We start from the raw sequence: 19,830 nt of genomic DNA on the forward strand, positions 1-19,830 counted from the left end.
CCTCCAATTCCCCCCTCCCCCAAATCCCACCCCAAATCCCACCCCTCCAATTCCCCCCTTCCCAAACCCCACCCCAAAATCCCGCCCCAAATCCCACCCCTCCAATTCCCCCCACCCCAAATCCCACCCCAAATCCCACCCCAAATCCCACCCCTCCAATTCCCCCCTTCCCAAACCCCACCCCAAAATCCCGCCCCAAATCCCACTCCTCCAATTCCCCCCTCCCCCAAATCCCACCCCTCCAATTCCCCCCTCCCCAAATCCTGCTCACCCCAAATCCCACCCCGACAATCCCGCCCCAAATCCCCCCCTCCCCAAATCCCCCCCTCCACAAATCCCCCCTCCCCAAATCCCACCCCCAAATCCCCCTTCCCCAAATCCAACCCCAAATCCCCCCCTCCCCAAATCCCAACCCTAAATCCCACCCCCAAATCCCCCCCTCCCCAAATCCCACCCCGAAATTCCCCCCTTCCCCAAATCCCACCCCCAGAATCCCCCCTCCCCAAATCCCCTCCTCTCCCTCCCCCTCCCCAAATCCAGCCCCCCTTTTCCGGCCCCCCCGGTCGCCGTCGGGCGGAGGGAGGGGACAAGGGGCACGTGGGGTGACGGGGGCTGGGGGGGAAGGGGGTTATTTGGGGTGGGGGGTCCGGGGTGCTGGAGACCCCTCCCGATGCCCCTTCAGGGGTGTGGGCAGGGCACGGGCAGGGCACGGGCAGGGGACAGCCGGGGCACCGGGCAGGTGACAGGGCACGGGCAGGGCACGGGGCAGGGGACAGGCAGGGCACGGGCACCGGGACAGCGGCCACTGCCCCGCCCTGCCCCGGGCACGGACACCCGGAGGCCGCGGGTCCCTGTCCCGGGTCCGTGTCCCTGTCCCGGATCCGTCTCGTTGTCCCGGGTCTGTGTCCCTGTCCCGGGTCCATGTCCCTGTCCCTGTCCCTGATGCGGGTCCCTGTCCCGGGGATGTGTGTCCCTGTCCTGGCTGTGTGTCGCTGTCCCGGGTCCGTGTCGCTGTCCCGGGTCCGTGTCCCTGTCCCGGGTCCGTGTCGCTGTCCCGGGTCCGTGTCCCTGTCCCTGATGCGGGTCCGTGTCCCTGTCCCTGTCCCGGGTCCGTGTCCCTGTCCCTGTCCCGGGTCCGTGTCGCTGTCCCGGGTCCGTGTCCCTGTCCCTGATGCGGGTCCGTGTCCCTGTCCCTGTCCCGGGTCCGTGTCGCTGTCCCGGGTCCGTGTCCCTGTCCCTGATGCGGGTCCGTGTCCCTGTCCCTGTCCCGGGTCCGTGTCGCTGTCCCGGGTCCGTGTCCCTGTCCCTGATGCGGGTCCCTGTCCCGGGTCCGTGTCCCTGTCCCGGGTCCGTGTCGCTGTCCCGGGTCCGTGTCCCTGTCCCTGTCCCGGGTCCGTGTCCCTGTCCCGGGTCCGTGTCCCTGTCCCGGGTCTGTGTCCCTGTCCCGGGTCCATGTCCCTGTCCCTGTCCCTGATGCGGGTCCCTGTCCCGGGGATGTGTGTCCCTGTCCTGGCTGTGTGTCGCTGTCCCGGCTCCGTGTCGCTGTCCCGGGTCCGTGTCCCTGTCCCGGATCCGTCTCATTGTCCCGGGTCCGTGTCCCTGTCCCGGATCCGTCTCATTGTCCCGGGTCCGTGTCGCTGTCCCGGGTCCGTGTCCCTGTCCCTGATGCGGGTCCGTGTCCCTGTCCCTGTCCCGGGTCCGTGTCGCTGTCCCGGGTCCATGTCCCTGTCCCTGATGCGGGTCCCTGTCCCGGGTCCGTGTCCCTGTCCCTGATGCGGGTCCTTGTCCCGGGATGTGGATCCCCCCGAGGATGTCGGGATCCTCCCGGGAATGCCACTCTCCCCCGGGATGACGGGGGGTGATGGTGTCCCCGGTGTCCCCGCGGGGTGACGCTCCTTGGCGCGGGGTGTCGGTGTCCCCCCACTCCCGGGGATGCCCGATCCGGCCCGGGATGTCGATCCCTGTCCCGGGATGGGAACCCCCCGGGATTGCCGGTCCCGTGCGGGATGTGGGACCCCCGGGGATGTCGGGATCCCTGTCCGGGGGTGGCCGGTCCTTGTCCCGACACGTCGGTGTCCCCCGGCCCGGGCTGGCCGGTCCTGTCCCGGGATGTCGCTTTCCCCCGGGATACCGCTCCGTATCCCGGGATCCGAGTCCCGCCCCGGGATCTGGGTCCCCCCGGGATGTCGCGGGCCCTGTCCCGGGGATGCCGCCGCCCGTCCCGGTCTGTCGGGGTCCCCCCCGGTGTCGCGGTCCCCCCGGGGGCGGAGCGGCGCCGCTGCCACTCGGGGCCCGCCCGCCGCCGGTGTCCGGTTACCGGCTGGCGGCTGCCGGGGCCGCAGGAGCTGCCGTCCCGCGGAGCCGCCGCCCCCGCGCCCCCCACGCAGGTACCGGGGCTGGGGAGGGGGCGCGCACGGGGATCCCCGGGGGGACCCCCGGCCACGCGGCGGGGCGGGGAGCGCTGGGGCACCCCCGCTACCGGGAACCCCCCCCCGTCCCTCCCCGTCGCGTCGCCCCCGGTGCCGGGTCCCACGCGCGTCCGTGGGGAGCGACCCCCGCGCCCCCCGCCCCGCCGCGAGACCGGGGGTCCCCTCCGGGCGTCCCCTCGGGGGTGCCGGCCCTGGAGCCGCGGTGACCTTGGGCGGGGCGGGACAGCGGGGGGGCACCGGGGGAGTGTCCGCGGGGGACGGAGCCACCCGGGGGAGGGACACGCGGGGGTGCGGGGGCACGGCCTGAGGGATGGGCTGGGCAAGGACGGGATGGGCAGTGCCGGGCCGGGCTGTGCCAGCCGTGCCACGGTGCCACGGTGCCACGGTGCCACGCCAAGATGCGCCCCGCAGGGTGATGGCACACACGGGTGGGGATGTGGGTTAACGCCCCGGTGTGCCGAGCCGTGCCGTGCCATCGGTGCCATGCCAGGCCGAGTGACGCAGTGGGGTGCCGTGGGGCGCAGTGGGGTGATGCCACGAGGTGCAGCGGGCACCACAAGCCCGCTGTGATCGAGTCCTGCCAAGCCGTGGCCGTCACCCTCAGCCCAAGGCCACCCGTGGGAAAGGCCCCCCTGAGGTCCCCCGTGTTGGGCACGGGAAGGTCACTCCCACCCTCACTCCCACCCGAGGCCGGGGCTCCGCAGCCCCCGTGGGCTTGGCACTGGCTGTGCCCACCCTGGGGGGATCCCAGAGCCGTGGGCCACCCCCGGAGCGGGGGCAGGGGGTTCCCAGGGACCCCCGGCTCTGCCAGCCCCGTGGTGACACCGTGGCTTTGCGGCAGCCCGGGGACCCCCGGCTGTGTCCGTGCCGCCTCTCCCGCGTTCCCGCAGGGGACACCGGGGACAGCGTGTGCCAGGGCAGGGGACAGCGTGTGCCACGTGCGGGGGCAGCTGCTGGGGCTGGGGTGTCCTCGCCGATGTCCCCTCTGCGGCCGGCGCTGGCCGTGGTGACAGCGCTGACCCTTCCCTCAGTGGGCACCGGGCCAGCGCCATGTGACGCCGCGGTGACACCGCCGTGGCACGGGCTGGGAGCTCCCGCGGCCTCCGCCGGGCCGGCACCGCCCCCGGGTGACACCGGGGGAGGGGCACCCACTGCCCCCTCCCTGTGCCGCCCTCCCGGGGTCCCCCGTCCATCCCGGGCAGCGCTTTCCGGGGGTGGCCGTCCCCGTGCCCATCGCCCCGGTGTCCCCCCGCAGGTGCCACCGGCAGGTCGCCAGGATGGCGGAGGCTCACCAGGCCGTGGCCTTCCAGTTCACGGTCACCCCCGAGGGCTTGGACTTCCACCTGAGCCGCGAGGCCGTGCGCCAGCTCTACCTGGCCGCCGTCCACTCGTGGAAAAAACGCTTGGTCCGCGCCAAGGTGGGCTCGGCCACCTCCGTCCCCTCCCCTGCCGGCCCCCTGGCACCCCGCTGACCCCGCTGTGCCCACAGAACAGCTTCCTGAGCGGCGTGTACCCCGCGTCGCCCTCCAGCTGGATGGTGGTGGTGATGGCCACCGCCGGCTCCTGCTACTGCCAGGTGGATCCATCCCTGGGGCTCATCGCCCGCATCCAGCACTGCCTGCCCCGCAGGTGAGCGCTGGCGACACGGCCCCGGCCTCCGGGATGGGCCCACCTGTGGGCAGCGGTCCCACAGCACGGGGATGGGCCACCGGCCACCTCCTGCTGCGGAGACAAGCCCCACAGCCCCACCTGCGCTGTCCCGTGGAGAGACACCAAACCCCAGCGTGGCCACGGGCACCTGTGGCAACCCTGGGGGTCCCACCCTACACATCCGTGGGGATGTCGCCTGGGGGTCACGCTCCATGGGGACAGCCCCACCTGGGGACATCTCTGGGGATCCCATTCCTCCCATCCCGCACCCCTCACGCCGTGTCCCCCCCGTGTGTCCCCAGCGAGGCGCTGACCCCCCAGGCCCAGACCGTGGTCAGCACGGTGCTGTTCTCCACGGGGGCGTGGCTGGCGGCCGTGCTGCTCTTCCGGAGGGTGCTCCGGCTGCTGCTGTCCTACCACGGGTGGATGTTCGAGCCCCACGGACACATGAGCCGTAGCACCCGCCTCTGGGTGGTGAGTGGCACCCGCGCAGGGGGCACGGGGACGTGTGGGGGCTGTGGGAGCCTCGGGAGATGGGGGTGTGGAGGCCATGGGTGCTTTGGGAGATGTGGGAGCCTCAGGAGCTTTGGGAGCCGTGGGAGCTTTGGGAGCTGTGGGAGCTTTGGGAGCTGTGGGAGCTTCGGGAGCTTTGGGAGCTGTGGGAGCTTTGGGAGCTTTGGGAGCTGTGGGAACTTTGGGAGCTTTGGGAGCTTTGGGAGCTGTGGGAGCTTTGGGAGCTGTGGGAGCTTCGGGAGCTTTGGGAGCCTCGGGAGCTTTGGGAGCTTCGGGAGCTTTGGGAGCTGTGGGAACTTTGGGAGCTTTGGGAGCTTCGGGAGCTTTGGGAGCTGTGGGAACTTTGGGAGCTGTGGGAGCTTCGGGAGCTTTGGGAGCTGTGGGAGCCTTGGGAGCTTTGGGAGCTGTGGGAGCTTTGGGAGTTGTAGGAGACTTGGGAGCTTTGGGAGCTTTGGGAGCTGTGGGAGCTTCGGGAGCTGTGGGAGCTTTGGGAGCTTTGGGAGCTTCGGGAGCTGTGGGAGCTGTGGGAGCTGTGGGAGCTGTGGGAGCTTCGGGAGCTGTGGGAGCTGTGGGAGCCTTGGGAGATGTGGGAGCTTCAGGAGCTGTGGGAGTCTTGGGAGCTGTGGGAGCTTTGGGAGTTGTAGGAACTTTGGGAGCTGTGGGAGCTTTGGGAGCTCTGGGAGCCTTGCGAGATGTGGGAGCTTTGGAAGCTTTTGGAGGCATGAGTTCTATCAGAGCTGTGGGAGCTTTGGGAGCTGTGGGAGCTTTGGGAGCTGTGGGAGCCTTGGGAGCTGTGGGAGCTGTGGAAGCTTTTGGAGACATGAGTTCCATCAGAGCTGTGGGAGCTGTGGGAGCTTTGGGAGCTGTGGGAGCCTTGGGGGCCATGGGAGTTGTAGGGACTTTGAATGCCGTGGATGCCGTGGGAGCTGTGAGCGCCATGGGAGCTTTGAGAGCTGTGGGAGCCATGGGAGCCGTGGGAGTTTTGAGTGCCATGGGAGCCGTGGATGCCATGGGAGTTGTGGGTGCTGCTGGAGCTTTGGGAGCTGAGGGTGCTCGGAGTTCTTTGAGATCCGTGGGATCCATCCCTCCTCCTCCTCCTCCCCCCCCAGGCGGTGATGAAGATCATGTCCATCCGCAAGCCCCTCCTCTACAGCTTCCAGAGCTCCCTCCCCAAGCTGCCCGTGCCCCCCGTGAAAGCCACCGTTGCCCGGGTACGCCATCCCCGTGGAGCTGGGGGGGTCCCCGGGGGGTGACAGGGACAGGGACAGGACACGCCGTGTCCCCTCCCCGCAGTACCTGGAGTCGGTGCGGCCGCTCCTGGACGACGAGAAATACCGGGAGATGGAGGTGCTGGCCAAGGAGTTCCAGGAGAAGACGGCGCCGCGGCTCCAGCGGTACCTGCGCCTCAAATCCTGGTGGACAACCAACTACGTGAGTGTGGGGTCACCCGGGGCACAGCGGGGACCCCCCGCAGCCCTTGGGGTGGTGGCCTTGGAACTGGTGTCCCCCCCCCGGCAGCATGGGGAGGGATTTGGGATCTCCTGGGTGTCCTGGCTGGAGCAGTAGGGACAGGGGGTTCTGTACCCCTGCCACTGTCCCTGTCTCCTGTCCCCATCCCTATTGCTGTCCCTTTCACCTATCCCTTCTCCCTGTCTCCTGTCCTTGTCCCTGACTCCTAACCCTTGTCCCTGTCGCCCATTTCTGTTCCCTGTCCCCATCCCTGTCCTTGTCTCCTCCTCCTGTCTCCTGTCCTTGTCCCTGTCCCCTCTCCCTGACCCCATTCCTGTCCCCTCTTCCTATCCCTGTCCCCATCCCCACTCCCGTTCCTTTCACTTGTCCCCTATCCCTGCCCCTCATCCCTGTCTCCTGTCCCCGTTCCTTGTCTCCATTCCTGTTCCTGCCCGTGTGCCCCTTCCTTGTCCCTGTCCCCATCCCTGTCCCCTTTTCCTGTCCCTGTCCCCATCCCTGTCCCCTATCCCATGTCCCCCTCCCGGTCGCTTTTCCCTGTTCCCTATCTCCATCCCCGTCCCTGTGCTCTCTTCCTCCCCCTGTCCCCGTCCCCATCCCCTGTCCCCGTCCCCTGTTCCCCGTCCCCATCCCCTGTTCCCCGTCCCCATTCCCTGTCCCCGTCCCCGTCCCCATTCCCTGTCCCCGTCCCCGTCCCCTGTCTCCTGTCCCCTGTCCCCGTCCCCGTCCCTGTCCCCGTCCCCATCCTCTGTCCCCGTCCCCGTCCCCTGTCCCCGTCCCTGTCCCCATCCCCCGTCCCTGTCCCCGTCCCCTGTCCCCGTCCCCGTCCCCGTCCCCGTCCCCGCAGGTCAGTGACTGGTGGGAGGAGTACGTTTACCTGCGCGGCCGCAGCCCCCTCATGGTCAACAGCAACTACTACGCCATGGTAAGGGGGTGGTGGGGGACCCCCAAACCCCCCCGGGGACCCCGCGGCATCACCCGCGACACGTCCCCTGTCCCTGTGGCCAGGATTTCCTGTACGTGATCCCCAGCCCCATCCAGGCTGCGCGGGCGGCCAACGTGGTGCACTCGATCCTGCTCTACCGGCGGCGGCTGGACCGGGGCGAGATCCCCCCGGTGAGGGGGTTTGGGGGGGCCGGGGGGGTCCAGGGGCTTCTCATGGGGCTGGGGGTCCCGGGGGGAGTGGGGTGAACGTGGTCCTGCTGTGCGGGCAGCAGCCGGACAGGGGGGAGAGCCCCCCGGGGAGGGGGTTTGGGGGGTCCAGGAGATCCCACGGGGATGGGGGGGCTGAGAGGTCTGGGGGGTCCCGTGGGACTGGAAGGTCCTGGGGGTCCCGTGGGGCTGAGGGAGCTACGGGGGTTCCATGGGTTTGGGGGGGTCCCATGGGTTTGGGGATCCTGAGGGTCCCATGGGGCTGAGGGGGCTGAGAGGTCTGGGTGGTCCCATGGGGTTGGGGGTCCTGGGGGTCCCGTGGGGCTGAGGGAGCTGTGGGGGTTCCATGGGTTTGGGGGGGTTCCCGTGGGGTTTGGGATCCTGGGGGTCCCCCGTGGGGCTGAGGGCTCTTGGGGGGGGGGGGGGGGGGGGGGGGGGAGTCCCGTGGATTTTGGGGGTTCTGGGAGAGCAGGGAGAGCTCAGTGGGACAGAACCCGCGGGGTGTCCCCGTGGGGCTGGCGGGGGGCCGGATTGGGGTGGTTGTAGGGACAGAGATGGGGACACAGACCCCCTCCCCATCTCCCCCCCCCCCAGATGATGGCGCTGGGCGTTGTCCCCATGTGCTCATACCAGTCGGAGCGGATGTTCAACACCACCCGCATCCCGGGAAAAGAGACGGGTACGGGGCGGCGGGGAGGTGACCCCGCTGCCGGGGGGCCACGCCGGGGGTCCCCGCCGCCGTGACCCCCCCGGTGCCCCCCAGACACGCTGCTGCACCTGGCGAACAGCAAGCACCTGGCCGTGTACCACAAGGGCCGCTACTACAAGGTGTGGTTCTACCACGGCGGGCAGCTGCTGACCCCCGCCGACCTGGAGATGCAATTCCAGAGGATCCTGGATGACCCCTCGCCCCCCCAGGCCGGGGAGGAGCGGCTGGCGGCGCTCACGGCCGGGGACAGGTGGGGAGGGGGGGGGGGGGTACTGGGAATGCTGGGAGTAATGGGGATGGTGGGCGCCTGGGAACTGCGGGAATGATGGGGATACTGGGGATACTGGGGTTACTGGGGTTACTGGGAACTCCGGGAGTAATGGGGATGATGGGGATGGTGGGCGCCTGGGAACTCTGGGAATGATGGGGATCCTGGGGATACTGGGGTTACTGGGAACTCCAGGAATAATGGGGATGGTGGGTGCCTGGGAACTGCAGGAATGATGGGGATGATGGGGATACTGGGGTTACTGGGAACTCCAGGAATAATGGGGATGGTGGGCGCCTGGGAACTGGGGGAATAATGGGGATGATGGGGATACTGGGGTTACTGGGAACTCCGAGAATGATGGGGATGGTGGGCACCTGGGAGCTCTGGGAATAATGGGGATACTGGGGATACTGGGCACCCAGGAACTCCGGGAGTAATGGGAGTGATGGGGATGGTGGGCACCTGGGAGTGCCAGGAATGATGGGGATACTGGGGATACTGGAGACACTGGGAACTCTGGGAGTAATGGGGATGATGGGCACCTGGGAGCTCCAGGAACACAGAGGATAATGGGAATAATGGGAATAATGGGGATACTGGGAATACTGGAAACACTGGGCACCTGGGAACTCTGGGAACACAGGGAATGGCCATACTGGGAATACTGGGGATACTGGGCACCTGAGAACTCCAGGAACACCGGGACCAATGGGAATAATGGGGATACTGGGATTACTGGTGACACTGGGCCCCTGGGAACTCCGGAAACACAGGAAATGGCCATACTGGGAATACTGGGGATACTGGGCACCTGGGAACTCCGGGAACACCGAGGATAATGGGAATAATGGGGATACTGGGAGTACTGGAGACACTGGGCACCTGGGACTTCTGGGAATAATGGGGATACTGGGGATACTGGAGACACTGGGCCCCTGGGAACACAGGGAATAACAGGAGCAATGGCCGTACTGGGGATACTGGGCACCTGAGAACTCCAGGAACACCGAGGATAATGGTGATAATGGGGATACTGGGAATACTGGAAACACTGGGCACCTGGGAACTCCAGGAACACATGGAATGGCCATACTGGGAATAATGGGGATACTGGGGATGCTGGAGACACTGGGCACCTGGGACTTCTGGGAACACTGGGAATAATGGGGATACTGGGGATACTGGGCACACTGGAAACACCAGGCACCTGGGAACTCTGGGAGCAATGGCCATACTGGGAATACTGGACACCCTGGCCACCCGGCAGCCCTGGGAGCACTGGGGCCGCTGGGTCCTGAGGGTGTCCTGTCCCCAGCGGGCACAGGGACGCACCCTGGGGTCCCCCATGGCTGCGGGGTTCGGGGGGGCCACCGATGGCTCCGGTGCCACCCGTGGGGCCCTTGTGGGGTCTGGGGGTGCCGGGTGCCCCCCACGCTGACCGAAGGTGCCCAGGGTGCCGTGGGCCGAGGCGCGGGCGCGGTTCTTCAGCCGGGGCCCCAACAAGGTGGCCCTGGACGCCATCGAGCGCGCGGCCTTCTTCCTGACGCTGGACGAGGACGAGCACGGCCACGAGCCCGCGCGGCCCGGCTGCATGGACGCCTACGCCAAGTCCCTGCTGCACGGCCGCTGCTACGACCGGTGAGCGCCCCAAAGCACCCCAAAGCACCCCAAAGCACCCCAAAATCCCCACCCAACCCAGTCCCTGCTGCACGGCCGCTGCTACGACCGGTGAGCGCCCCAAAGCACCCCAAAGCACCCCAAAGCACCCCAAAATCCCCACCCAGCCCAGTCCCTGCTGCACGGCCGCTGCTACGACCGGTGAGCGCCCCAAAGCACCCCAAAGCACCCCAAAGCACCCCAAAATCCCCACCCAGCCCAGTCCCTGCTGCACGGCCGCTGCTACGACCGGTGAGCGCCCCAAAGCACCCCAAAGCACCCCAAAACACCCCAAAATCCCCGCCCAGCCCAGTCCCTGCTGCACGGCCGCTGCTACGACCGGTGAGCGCCCCAAAGCACCCCAAAGCACCCCAAAGCACCCCAAAATCCCCACCCAGCCCAGTCCCTGCTGCACGGCCGCTGCTACGGCCGGTGGGCGCCCCAAAGCACCCCAAAGCACCCCAAAGCACCCCAAAATCCCCGCCCAGCCCAGTCCCTGCTGCACGGGCCGCTGCTACGACCGGTGCGCGCCCCAAAACCCCCCCGGACCCCAAAACCTTCCCCCCAGCACCCACAGACACCCCCAGACTCCCAAACCCCCACCCAGCCCAGTCCCTGCTGCACGGCCGCTGCTACGGCCGGTGAGCGCCCCAAAGCGCCCCAAAGCACCCCAGAACACCCCAAAGCACCCCAAAACGCCCCAAAGCACCCCAAAACCCCCACCCAACCCAGTCCCTGCTGCACGGCCGCTGCTACGACCGGTGAGCGCCCCAAAGCACCCTAAAACACCCCAAAGCACCCCAAAACCCCCAAAGCGCCCCAAAACACCCCAAAGCACCCCAAAGCACCCCGAAACCTCTGAACCGCGCCCCCGCACCCCAAAACCCCCAAAAACATCCCAAAACCCCCACCCAGCCCAGTCCCTGCTTCACGGCCACTCCTACGACCAGTGGGTACCCCAAACCCCTCCCACATCCCCCAATATCTCCCAAAATCCCCAACCCAGTGCCCCAAACCCCTCCCACATCCCCCAATATCCCCCAAAACCCCCAACCCAGTGCCCCAAACCCCTCCCACATCCCCCAATATCCCCCAAAACCCCCAACCCAGTGCCCCAAACCCCTCCCACATCCCCCAAAGTCCCCAACCCAGCACCCCAAAACTCTCCCAGATCCCCCAAAGTCCCCAACCCAGCACCCCAAACCCCTCCCACATCCCCCAATATCCCCCAAAATCCCCAACCTCCCCCCTAAAGGCCCCACCTGCCCCCTCAACCCCCTCCCCCTCCCCTGCCAGCCCCCCAAATCCCCCCCCAGTGCCCCCTGCCCTCCCGCCCCCGGTACCCTCTGCCCCCCAGTGCCCCCCAGTGCCCCCCAAGCGCCCCGAACCCCCCGTGCCGCCCCCCAGCTGGTTCGACAAGTCCTTCACGCTGGTGGTCTACAAGAACGGCAAGGTCGGTGCCAACGCCGAGCACTCCTGGGCCGACGCCCCCATCGTGGGGCACCTCTGGGAGGTACCGGGGGCACCCCGGGGCGGGGACATCGCCATGGGGCATCCCTGGGGTGGGGACATCGCCATGGGGCACCTCCGGGGTGGGGACATCGCCATGGGGCACCCCTGGGGCGGGGACACCCCCATGGGGCACCCTTAGGGTGGGGACATCGCCATGGGGCATCCCTGGGGCGGGGACATCGCCATGGGGCACCTCCGGGGAGGGGACATCGCCATGGGGCACCCTTAGGGTGGGGACACCCCCATGGGGCACCCCTGGGGCGGGGACATCGCCATGGGGCACCCCCGGGGTGGGGACACCCCCATGGGGCACCCCGGGGTGGGGACATCGCCATGGGGCACCTCCGGGGTGGGGACATCGCCATGGGGCACCCTTAGGGTGGGGACACCCCCATGGGGCACCCCGGGGTGGGGACATCGCCATGGGGCACCCTTAGGGCGGGGACATCGCCATGGGGCACCTCCGGGGTGGGGACATCGCCATGGGGCACCCTTAGGGTGGGGACATCGCCATGGGGCACCCCCGGGGTGGGGACACCCCCATGGGGCACCCCGGGGTGGGGACATCGCCATGGGGCACCCCCGGGGAGGGGACATCGCCATGGGGCACCCTTAGGGCGGGGACATCGCCATGGGGCACCCCTGGGGCGGGGACACCCCCATGGGGCACCCCGGGGTGGGGACACCCCCATGGGGCACCCTTAGGGTGGGGACATCGCCATGGGGCACCCTTGGGGCAGGGACATCGCCATGGGGCACCTCCGGGGTGGGGACATCGCCATGGGGCACCCTTAGGGCGGGGACATCGCCATGGGGCACCTCCGGGGTGGGGACATCGCCATGGGGCACCCTTAGGGTGGGGACATCGCCATGGGGCACCCCCGGGGTGGGGACACCCCCATGGGGCACCCCGGGGTGGGGACATCGCCATGGGGCACCCCCGGGGAGGGGACATCGCCATGGGGCACCCTTAGGGTGGGGACATCGCCATGGGGCACCCTTAGGGTGGGGACACCCCCATGGGGCACCCTTAGGGCTGGGGATGCCCGGGCTGGGGACCCCCACTTGGGCACCCCCAGTTTGGGAACCTCAGCTGGGGACCCCTATGGGGCACCCCAAGACTGGGGACCCCCACTTGGGCACCCCCATTTGGGACCCCTCTGCTGGGGGATGTGGGGTGAGGGGGGTGAATGGGGAGGGCTCAGGGGGACTCGGGATTCTGGGGGGGGCCATGGGGGCTTGGAATTGGGGGGCTGGGGGTGTTCAGGGGGGGAATTGGGGGGCCATGGAATCGGGGGCTATGGGGTCTTGGGGATTTGGGGTTGGGGGAGCCCAGGAGTGGTGGGGTCATGGAATTAGGGGTCTGGGGGGGCCAGGGAATTGGGGGTCGGGGGATTTGGGGTTGGGGAGTCATGGAATTGGAGGCCGAGGGGCTTGGGGGTTCGGGGGGGTTGTGGAATTTGAGGTCCGGGAACCATGGAACTGGGGGGTTGGGGAGCCAGGGGGTTTAGGGGTTTGGGGGGCCAAGGGGTAGGGGGGGGTCATGGAATTGGGGGGTTGAGGGTCCTGGGGATTTGGGGTCTGGGGGAGCCATGGAATTGGGGGGTTGAGGGTCCTGGGGATTTGGGGTCTGGGGGAGTCACGGAATTGGGGCTCTGGGGGTTTTGGGGCCCCGGGGGTCGCTACCCTCGCCCCAATGTCCCCTGTCCCCCCCCCCCCCCCCCCCCCCCCCCAGTTCACGCTGGCGACGGACAAGTTCCAGCTGGGCTACACCGAGGGGGGGCACTGCAAGGGGGACCCCAACCGGCAGCTGGGCCCCCCCCAGCGCCTGCGGTGGGACATCCCCCCCGAGGTGGGTGACAGGCGGGCCGGGCTGGGCACAGGGCTGGGCACAGGGCTGGGGACAGCCACGGGTGACCGTGCCGTGCCATGCCGTGCCGTGCGGTGTCCCCAGGGTGTCACAGCTATCAAGGGGTCACTGCGGGTGGCGTGGGCACAGGCGTGGGCGCAGGTGAGGGCACAGGTGAGGTTGCCATGCCATGCCGTGCCGTGCCATGCGGTGTCCCCAGGGTGTCGGGGCCATCGAGGCGTCGCTGCGGGTGGCACAGGTGTGGGCGCAGGTGAGGGCACAGGTGACGGTGCCATGCCGTGCCATGCCGTGCGCTGTCCCCAGGCCGTGGCGGCCATCGAGGCGTCGCTGCGGGTGGCGCGGGCGCTGGCTGAGGACGTGGATTTCTGCTGCTTCCCGTTCTCCACCTTCGGCAAGGGGCTCATCAAGCGCTGCCGCACCAGCCCCGACGCCTTCATCCAGATCGCCCTGCAGCTCGCCCACTTCCGCGTGAGCCCCGAGAGCGGGCACGGGACGGGAACGGGGCCGGGCTGGGGTGGGGTGGGACAGGATGGGAACGGGGCCGGGCTGGGGTGGGGTGGGACAGGATGGGAATGGGATAGGGGTGGGAATGGGCTAGGGTAGGGTGCCGTGTGCATGGGATGAGGATGGGATGGAGCAGGATGGAGATGGGGATGGGATGAGGATGGGATGGGGATGGGAATGGGAATGGGATAGGTTAGGGTGCCGTGTGCTTCGGGGAGCGGGATGGAGCGGGATGGAGATGGGGATGGGATGAGGATGGGATGGGGATGGGATAGGGTAGGGTGCCGTGTGCATGGGATGGAGCGGGATGGAGATGGGGATGGGATGGGGATGGGATGGGGATGGGATCGGGATAGGGTAGGGTGCCGTGTGCATGGGATGGAGCGGGATGGAGATGGGGATGGGATGAGGATGGGATGGGGATGGGATAGGGTAGGGTGCTGTGTGCATGGGATGGAGCGGGATGGAGATGGGGATGGGATGGGGATGGGATGGGGATGGGATCGGGATAGGGTAGGGTGCCGTGTGCATGGGATGGAGCGGGATGGAGATGGGGATGGGATGAGGATGGGATGGGGATGGGATAGGGTAGGGTGCTGTGTGCATGGGATGGAGCGGGATGGAGATGGGGATGGGATGGGGATGGGATGGGGATGGGATCGGGATAGGGTAGGGTGCCGTGTGCATGGGATGGAGCGGGATGGAGATGGGGATGGGATGGGGATGGGAATGGGATAGGGTGGGGTGCTGTGTGCATGGCATGAGGATGGGATGGAGCGGGATGGAGATGGCGACGGGATGGGGATGGGAATGGGAATGGGATAGGGTAGGGTGCTGTGTGCATGGGATGGAGCTGGGGATGGGATGGGGATGGGATGGGGCAGGACCAGGGATGATACGAGGATGGGATGGGTACAGGGACCGGGACGGGGCCACGGCCAGGGCGAGGTGGGGTGCGAACAGCGCCAGGGCCCGGGATGGAGCCGGGGCCATCCCATCATCCCCGATCCACCCTTCCCGATCCATCACTCCCGCAGGACAAGGGCTCTTTCTGCCTGACCTACGAGGCATCCATGACGCGGCTGTTCCGCGAGGGCCGCACCGAGACCGTCCGCTCGTGCACGTCCGAGGCCACGGCCTTCGTGCGCAGCATGGCCGACCCCCGGCAGAGCGTGAGTGCGGCGGGGGACGCGGCTCCGGCCCCCGGGAACGGCCCTGCCCTCGGGCACGGTGACCGCACCCTCGGGAAGTCCTCACCCTGCTGGGACACCCCACCATTCACAGCGGTCACCATCCCTTGGGAGCTCGCCATCCCTCCTGGGGGTGCCCATCCCTCCTGGGGGTCCCCATCCTTCACAGGAATTCCCATCCCTCCTCGGGGTCCCCATCCCTCCTCGGGGTCCCCATCCCTCATGGATGTTCTCATCCCTCCTGTGCGTCCGCATCCATCCTGGGAGTCCCCATCCTTCACAGGAATTTCCATCCCTCCTGGGGGTCCCCATCCCTCTTGGGGGTCCCCATCCTTCACAGGAATTCCCATCCCTCCTTGAGGTGCCCATCCCTCCTGGGGGTCCCCATCCCTCGTGGATGTTCTCATCTCTCCTGGGTGGTCCCCATCCTTCACGGGGGTGCCCATCCCTCCTGGGGGTGCCCATCCCTCCCGGAGCTTCCCGTCCCTCACGGGGTGCTGGGTGCCTGGTTGGGGTGCGGGTCGGGGTGTCAGGTTGGGGCTCAGCCCCCCCCAGACCCCTCCCCAGCGCTCAGAGCGGCAGCAGCTGTTCGAGGTGCAGTTTGGGGTGCAGGTTTGGGGTGCAGTTCGGGGTGCCGGTGCAGTTTGGGGTGCAGTTGGGGCACATTTTGGGGTTCATCCCCATCCCCCAGCGCTCGGAGCGGCAGCGGCTGTTCAAGGTGCAGGTTTGGGGTGCAGGTTTGGGGTGCAGTTCGGGGTGCAGGTTTTGGGTGCATTTTGGGGCTCATTTCGGGGTTCATCCCCATCCCCCAGCGCTCGGAGCGGCAGCAGCTGTTCAAGGTGCAGTTTGGGGTGCAGTTCAGGGTACAGGTTCAGGGTACAGGTTTAGGGTGCAGTTCGGGGTGCAGGTTTTGGGTGCATTTTGGGGCTCATTTCGGGGTTCATCCCCATCCCCCAGCGCTCGGAGCAGCAGCGGCTGTTCAAGGTGCAGCTCGGGGTGCAGGTTTGGGGTGCAGGTTTGGGGTGCAGTTCGGGGTGCAGGTGCAGTTCGGGGTGCAGTTGGGGCTCATTTCAGGGTTCCCCCCCGTCCCCCAGCGCTCGGAGCGGCAGCGGCTGCTCAGGGCGGCGGCCGAGAAGCACCAGCAGCTCTATCGCCTCGCCATGACGGGCGCGGGCATCGACCGCCACCTCTTCTGCCTCTACCTGATGTCGCGGTACCTGGGCACGCAGAGCCCCTTCCTGGCCAGGGTCAGCGCGGGGCCACACGGGACAGGGGCACGGGACAGGGGCACGGGGCACGGGACAGGGGCACGGACAGGGACACGGGACAGGGACACGGGGGATGGGCACGGGACAGGAACACGGGGCACGGGACAGGGGCACGGACAGGGACACGGGACATGGACACGGGACAGGGACACGGGGGATGGGCACGGGACAGGGGCACGGACAGGGACACGGGACAGGGACACGGGACAGGGACACGGGGGATGGGCACGGGACAGGGACACGGGAGAGGGACACGGGACAGGGACACGGGACAGGGACACGGGGGATGGGCACGGACAGGGACACGGGAGAGGGACACGGGACAGGAACACGGGGCACGGGACAGGGACACGGGACAGGGACACGGGGGATGGGCACGGACAGGGACACGGGAGAGGGACACGGGGGATGGGCACGGGACAGGGACACGGGAGACGGACACGGGACAGGGACACGGGAGAGGGACACGGGACAGGGACACGGGACAGGGACACGGGAGAGGGACACGGGGGATGGGCACGGACAGGGACACGGGAGAGGGACACGGGGGATGGGCACGGGACAGGGACACGGGAGAGGGGCACAGGGAGGGGCACGGGACAGGGACACGGGACAGGGACACGGGGAGGGGCACGGACAGGGACACGGGAGAGGGACACGGGGGATGGGCACGGGACAGGGACAAGGGAGAGGGGCACGGACAGGGACACGGGGCACGGGACAGGGGCACGGGAGAGGGACACGGGGCACGGACGGGGACACGGGACAGGGACACGGGGGATGGGCACGGACAGGGACACGGGACAGGGACAGGGGGCACGGACACGGACAGGGACACGGGACACGGGACAGGGGCACGGGGGATGGGCACGGGACAGGGACACGGGAGGGCACGGGGCACGCGGGACATGAGGGGGACTCGGGCAAGTGGGCACAGGGGGTCACGGGAGGACACAGAGTGGCACGGGGAAGGGCACCGGGGGAGGGCACCGGGGTAGCCCGGGGGGGCACGGAGGAGCACGGGGGGCACAGAGGGGTACGAGGGGGAACTGCCACCCACCCCTTGGTGTCACCGCACGGGGAGTCCCACTCTGGGCCTGGGGCACAGCGGGGTGCCCCGGGGTGCTCTGGGGAGCCATGGGGTGCAGTGGGGTGCCATGGGGCGCAACAGGGTGCTCTGGGGCACAGTGGGGTGCCGTGGGGTGCAATGGGGAGCCATGGGGTGTTCTGGGGTGCAATGGGGTGCCATGGGGTACCATGGGGTGCAGTGGGGTGTAGTGGGGTGTAATGGGGTGCTCTGGGGTGCCCTGGAGCACAGAGGGTGCAGTGGGGTGTAATGGGGTGCAGTGGGATGCTCTGGGGCACAATAGGGTGCTCTGGGCCACAGTGGGGCGCCGAGGGGTGCAGTGGGGTGCCATGGGGTGCCATGGGGTGCTCTGGGGTGCTCTGGGGTGCTCTGGGGTGCCCTGGAGCACAGAGGGTGCAGTGGGGTGCCATGGGGTGCTCTGGGGTGCCGAGGGGCACAGTGGGGTGCCCTGGGATGCAATGGGGCACAGAGGGGTGCCATGGGGTGCAGTGGGGCACAGAGGGGTGCCATGGGGTGCAATAGGGTGCTCTGGGGTGCAGTGGGGTACCGTGGGGTGCAGTGGGGTGCCATGGGGTGCCCAGGGGCACACTGGGGTGCCGTGGGGCGCAGTGGGGCACAGGGGGGTGCAGTGGGGCACAGAGGGGTGCCGTGGGGCGCAGTGCGGTGCCGTGGGGCGCAGTGGGCACAGGGGGGCGCAGTGGGCACAGAGGGGTGCCATGGGGTGCCGTGGGGCGCAGAGGGGCACAGAGGGGTGCCGTGGGGCGCAGAGGGGTGCCATGGAGTGCCGTGGGGCGCAGAGGGGCGCAGAGGGGTGCCGTGGGGCGCAGAGGGGTGCCGTGGGGCGCAGAGGGGCGCAGAGGGGCACAGAGGGGTGCCGTGGGGCGCAGAGGGGTGCCGTGGGGCGCAGAGGGGTGCCATGGGGTGCCGTGGGGCGCAGAGGGGCGCAGTGCGGTGCCGTGGGGCGCAGAGGGGTGCCCCGAGGCACAGAGGGGTGCCATGGGGTGCCGTGGGGCGCAGAGGGGCACAGAGGGGTGCCGTGGGGCGCAGAGGGGTGCCGTGGGGTGCCGTGGGGCGCAGAGGGGCGCAGTGCGGTGCCGTGGGGCGCAGAGGGGTGCCCCGAGGCACAGAGGGGAGCCATGGGGTGCAGCGAGCGGCCCCACAGGTGCTGGCGGAGCCCTGGCGCCTCTCCACCAGCCAGACCCCGCAGCAGCAGCTCAAGATGTTCGACCTCAGCAAATTCCCCGACCACGTCTCCAGCGGCGGCGGCTTCGGCCCCGTAAGCGCCGGGGGGCACCGGCAGGGCACCGGGGGGGCACCGGGGTGCGGGCGTGGCCGGGGGGGGCTGCAGCGCATCCCCCCCGGGGCTTTGGGGCAGGGGGGTGCCCCACACCAGGAGCCCCCAGCCCCACACGGGTGACCCGGGTGGGTTCACCCCAACCCCACAGCCCGGGTGGGTGCCCCCGGTGGGTCCCAGGTGCCCCCAGGTGCCCCATGGCCCCTCGTCCCCCGCCCCCCCGCAGGTGGCAGACGATGGTTATGGGGTGTCCTACATCATCGCCGGGGAGAACCTCATCACCTTCCACGTGTCCAGCAAGTTCTCCAGCCCCGAGACGGTGAGGGGGGGCCTGGGGGGCTCCCCGGGCAGGGGGCGGGGCTGGGGGCGGTGAGGGAGGGGGGCACGGGGGGCACGGGGGGCTCCCTGGGCAGGGGGCGGGGCTGGGGGCTCTCCCAGAGCTGCAGTCGCTGTCCATGGGGTCACCTGTGGGGTCATCTATGGGGTCACTTGTGGGGCTGGGGCAGCCCCTGACCCTGATCTTGACCCTGCTGCATCCCGTCCCCCCCTGTCCTTTCTATGGGACCCCCAAATCCATCCCAGTCCCCTCCTGTGGGGCCCCCAAATCCATCCCAGTCCCCTCCTGTGGGACCCCCACCCCACCCCACCCCACTCGGGTGCAGGCCCTGCTGGGGTCCCACAGCTCAGGGGGTGCCCCGGGGGGGGATGGGGGGTTCGGGTCTCGCTTTGGGCGTTCAGGTCCCACTCTGGGGGGTGCAGGTCCCATCCTGGGGGTGGGGTCCCGCTGGGGGGTGGGTCCAGAACCCACTCTGAGGGTTGGGTCCCTCTCTCGAGGGGAGATGTCCCATTCTGGGGATCCACGTCCCACCCGGAGGGGTTCAGATCCCCCTCTGAGGGGTGGGTCCTGTTCGGGGGGGTCGGCATCCCAGTTTGGGGGGCCGGGATCCCAGTTTGGGGGGGTCGGGATCCCAGTTTGGGTGTCGGGATCCCAGTTTGGGGATTGGATCCCGCTCGGGGGTGCCCAGATCCCACTTGTGGGGTGCGGATCCCACCTGGGGGGCTGCGGGTGCCACCCTGGGGGGGTCCGGGTAGGTTCTGAGGGGTGCTGCCCGCAGGACTCGCAGCGTTTCGGCCGCAACATCCGCCAGGCCATGCTGGACATCGCGGGGCTCTTCGACAAAGCCGCGCCCGCGGCCGGGCACTGACCGGGGGCACTGACCAGGGGCACTGACCGGGGGCACTGACCGGGGGCACGGGG

The 19,830-nt window shown here is 68.8% G+C and overlaps 1 protein-coding gene across 3 annotated transcripts; it reads left to right on the forward strand.

Moving 5' to 3' along the window:
- The first annotated feature begins 1,748 nt into the window (after positions 1–1,748).
- CPT1B (carnitine palmitoyltransferase 1B) lies at positions 1,749–19,830 on the forward strand. 3 transcript variants are annotated; one of them, XM_048302307.1, is made up of 19 exons: positions 2,284–2,387; positions 3,685–3,847; positions 3,919–4,058; positions 4,382–4,553; positions 5,702–5,803; positions 5,886–6,023; positions 6,907–6,984; positions 7,068–7,175; positions 7,806–7,890; positions 7,975–8,170; positions 9,644–9,829; positions 11,255–11,360; positions 13,095–13,211; positions 13,533–13,697; positions 14,771–14,905; positions 16,018–16,170; positions 18,441–18,554; positions 18,799–18,891; positions 19,688–19,830. In XM_048302307.1, the coding sequence occupies exons 2-19, from the start codon at positions 3,707–3,709 to the stop codon at positions 19,775–19,777; spliced, it is 2,319 nt and encodes a 772-aa protein (XP_048158264.1). In that variant the 5' UTR covers positions 2,284–2,387; positions 3,685–3,706; the 3' UTR covers positions 19,778–19,830. The 3 variants fall into 3 exon arrangements, with proteins under 3 accessions (XP_048158266.1, XP_048158264.1, XP_048158265.1); XM_048302308.1 differs by having other exon boundaries at positions 2,333–2,382; positions 3,680–3,847; XM_048302309.1 differs by lacking the exons at positions 16,018–16,170; positions 18,441–18,554; positions 18,799–18,891; positions 19,688–19,830 and adding exons at positions 15,615–15,685; positions 15,763–15,826 and having other exon boundaries at positions 1,749–2,387.

Source organism: Corvus hawaiiensis, chromosome 4 (genome assembly GCF_020740725.1).
Source record: "Corvus hawaiiensis isolate bCorHaw1 chromosome 4, bCorHaw1.pri.cur, whole genome shotgun sequence".
Lineage (NCBI taxonomy): Eukaryota > Metazoa > Chordata > Aves > Passeriformes > Corvidae > Corvus > Corvus hawaiiensis.

Bases quoted from the DNA above. Each gene is read 5' to 3' on its own strand.
- CPT1B (XM_048302309.1), top strand. From the start codon at position 1,933: ATGCCCGATCCGGCCCGGGATGTCGATCCCTGTCCCGGGATGGGAACC. The intron at 6,985-7,067 runs GTAAGGGGGTGG...CCCTGTGGCCAG, and splicing joins ACAGCAACTACTACGCCATG to GATTTCCTGTACGTGATCCC. The intron at 7,891-7,974 runs GTACGGGGCGGC...GGTGCCCCCCAG, and splicing joins CATCCCGGGAAAAGAGACGG to ACACGCTGCTGCACCTGGCG.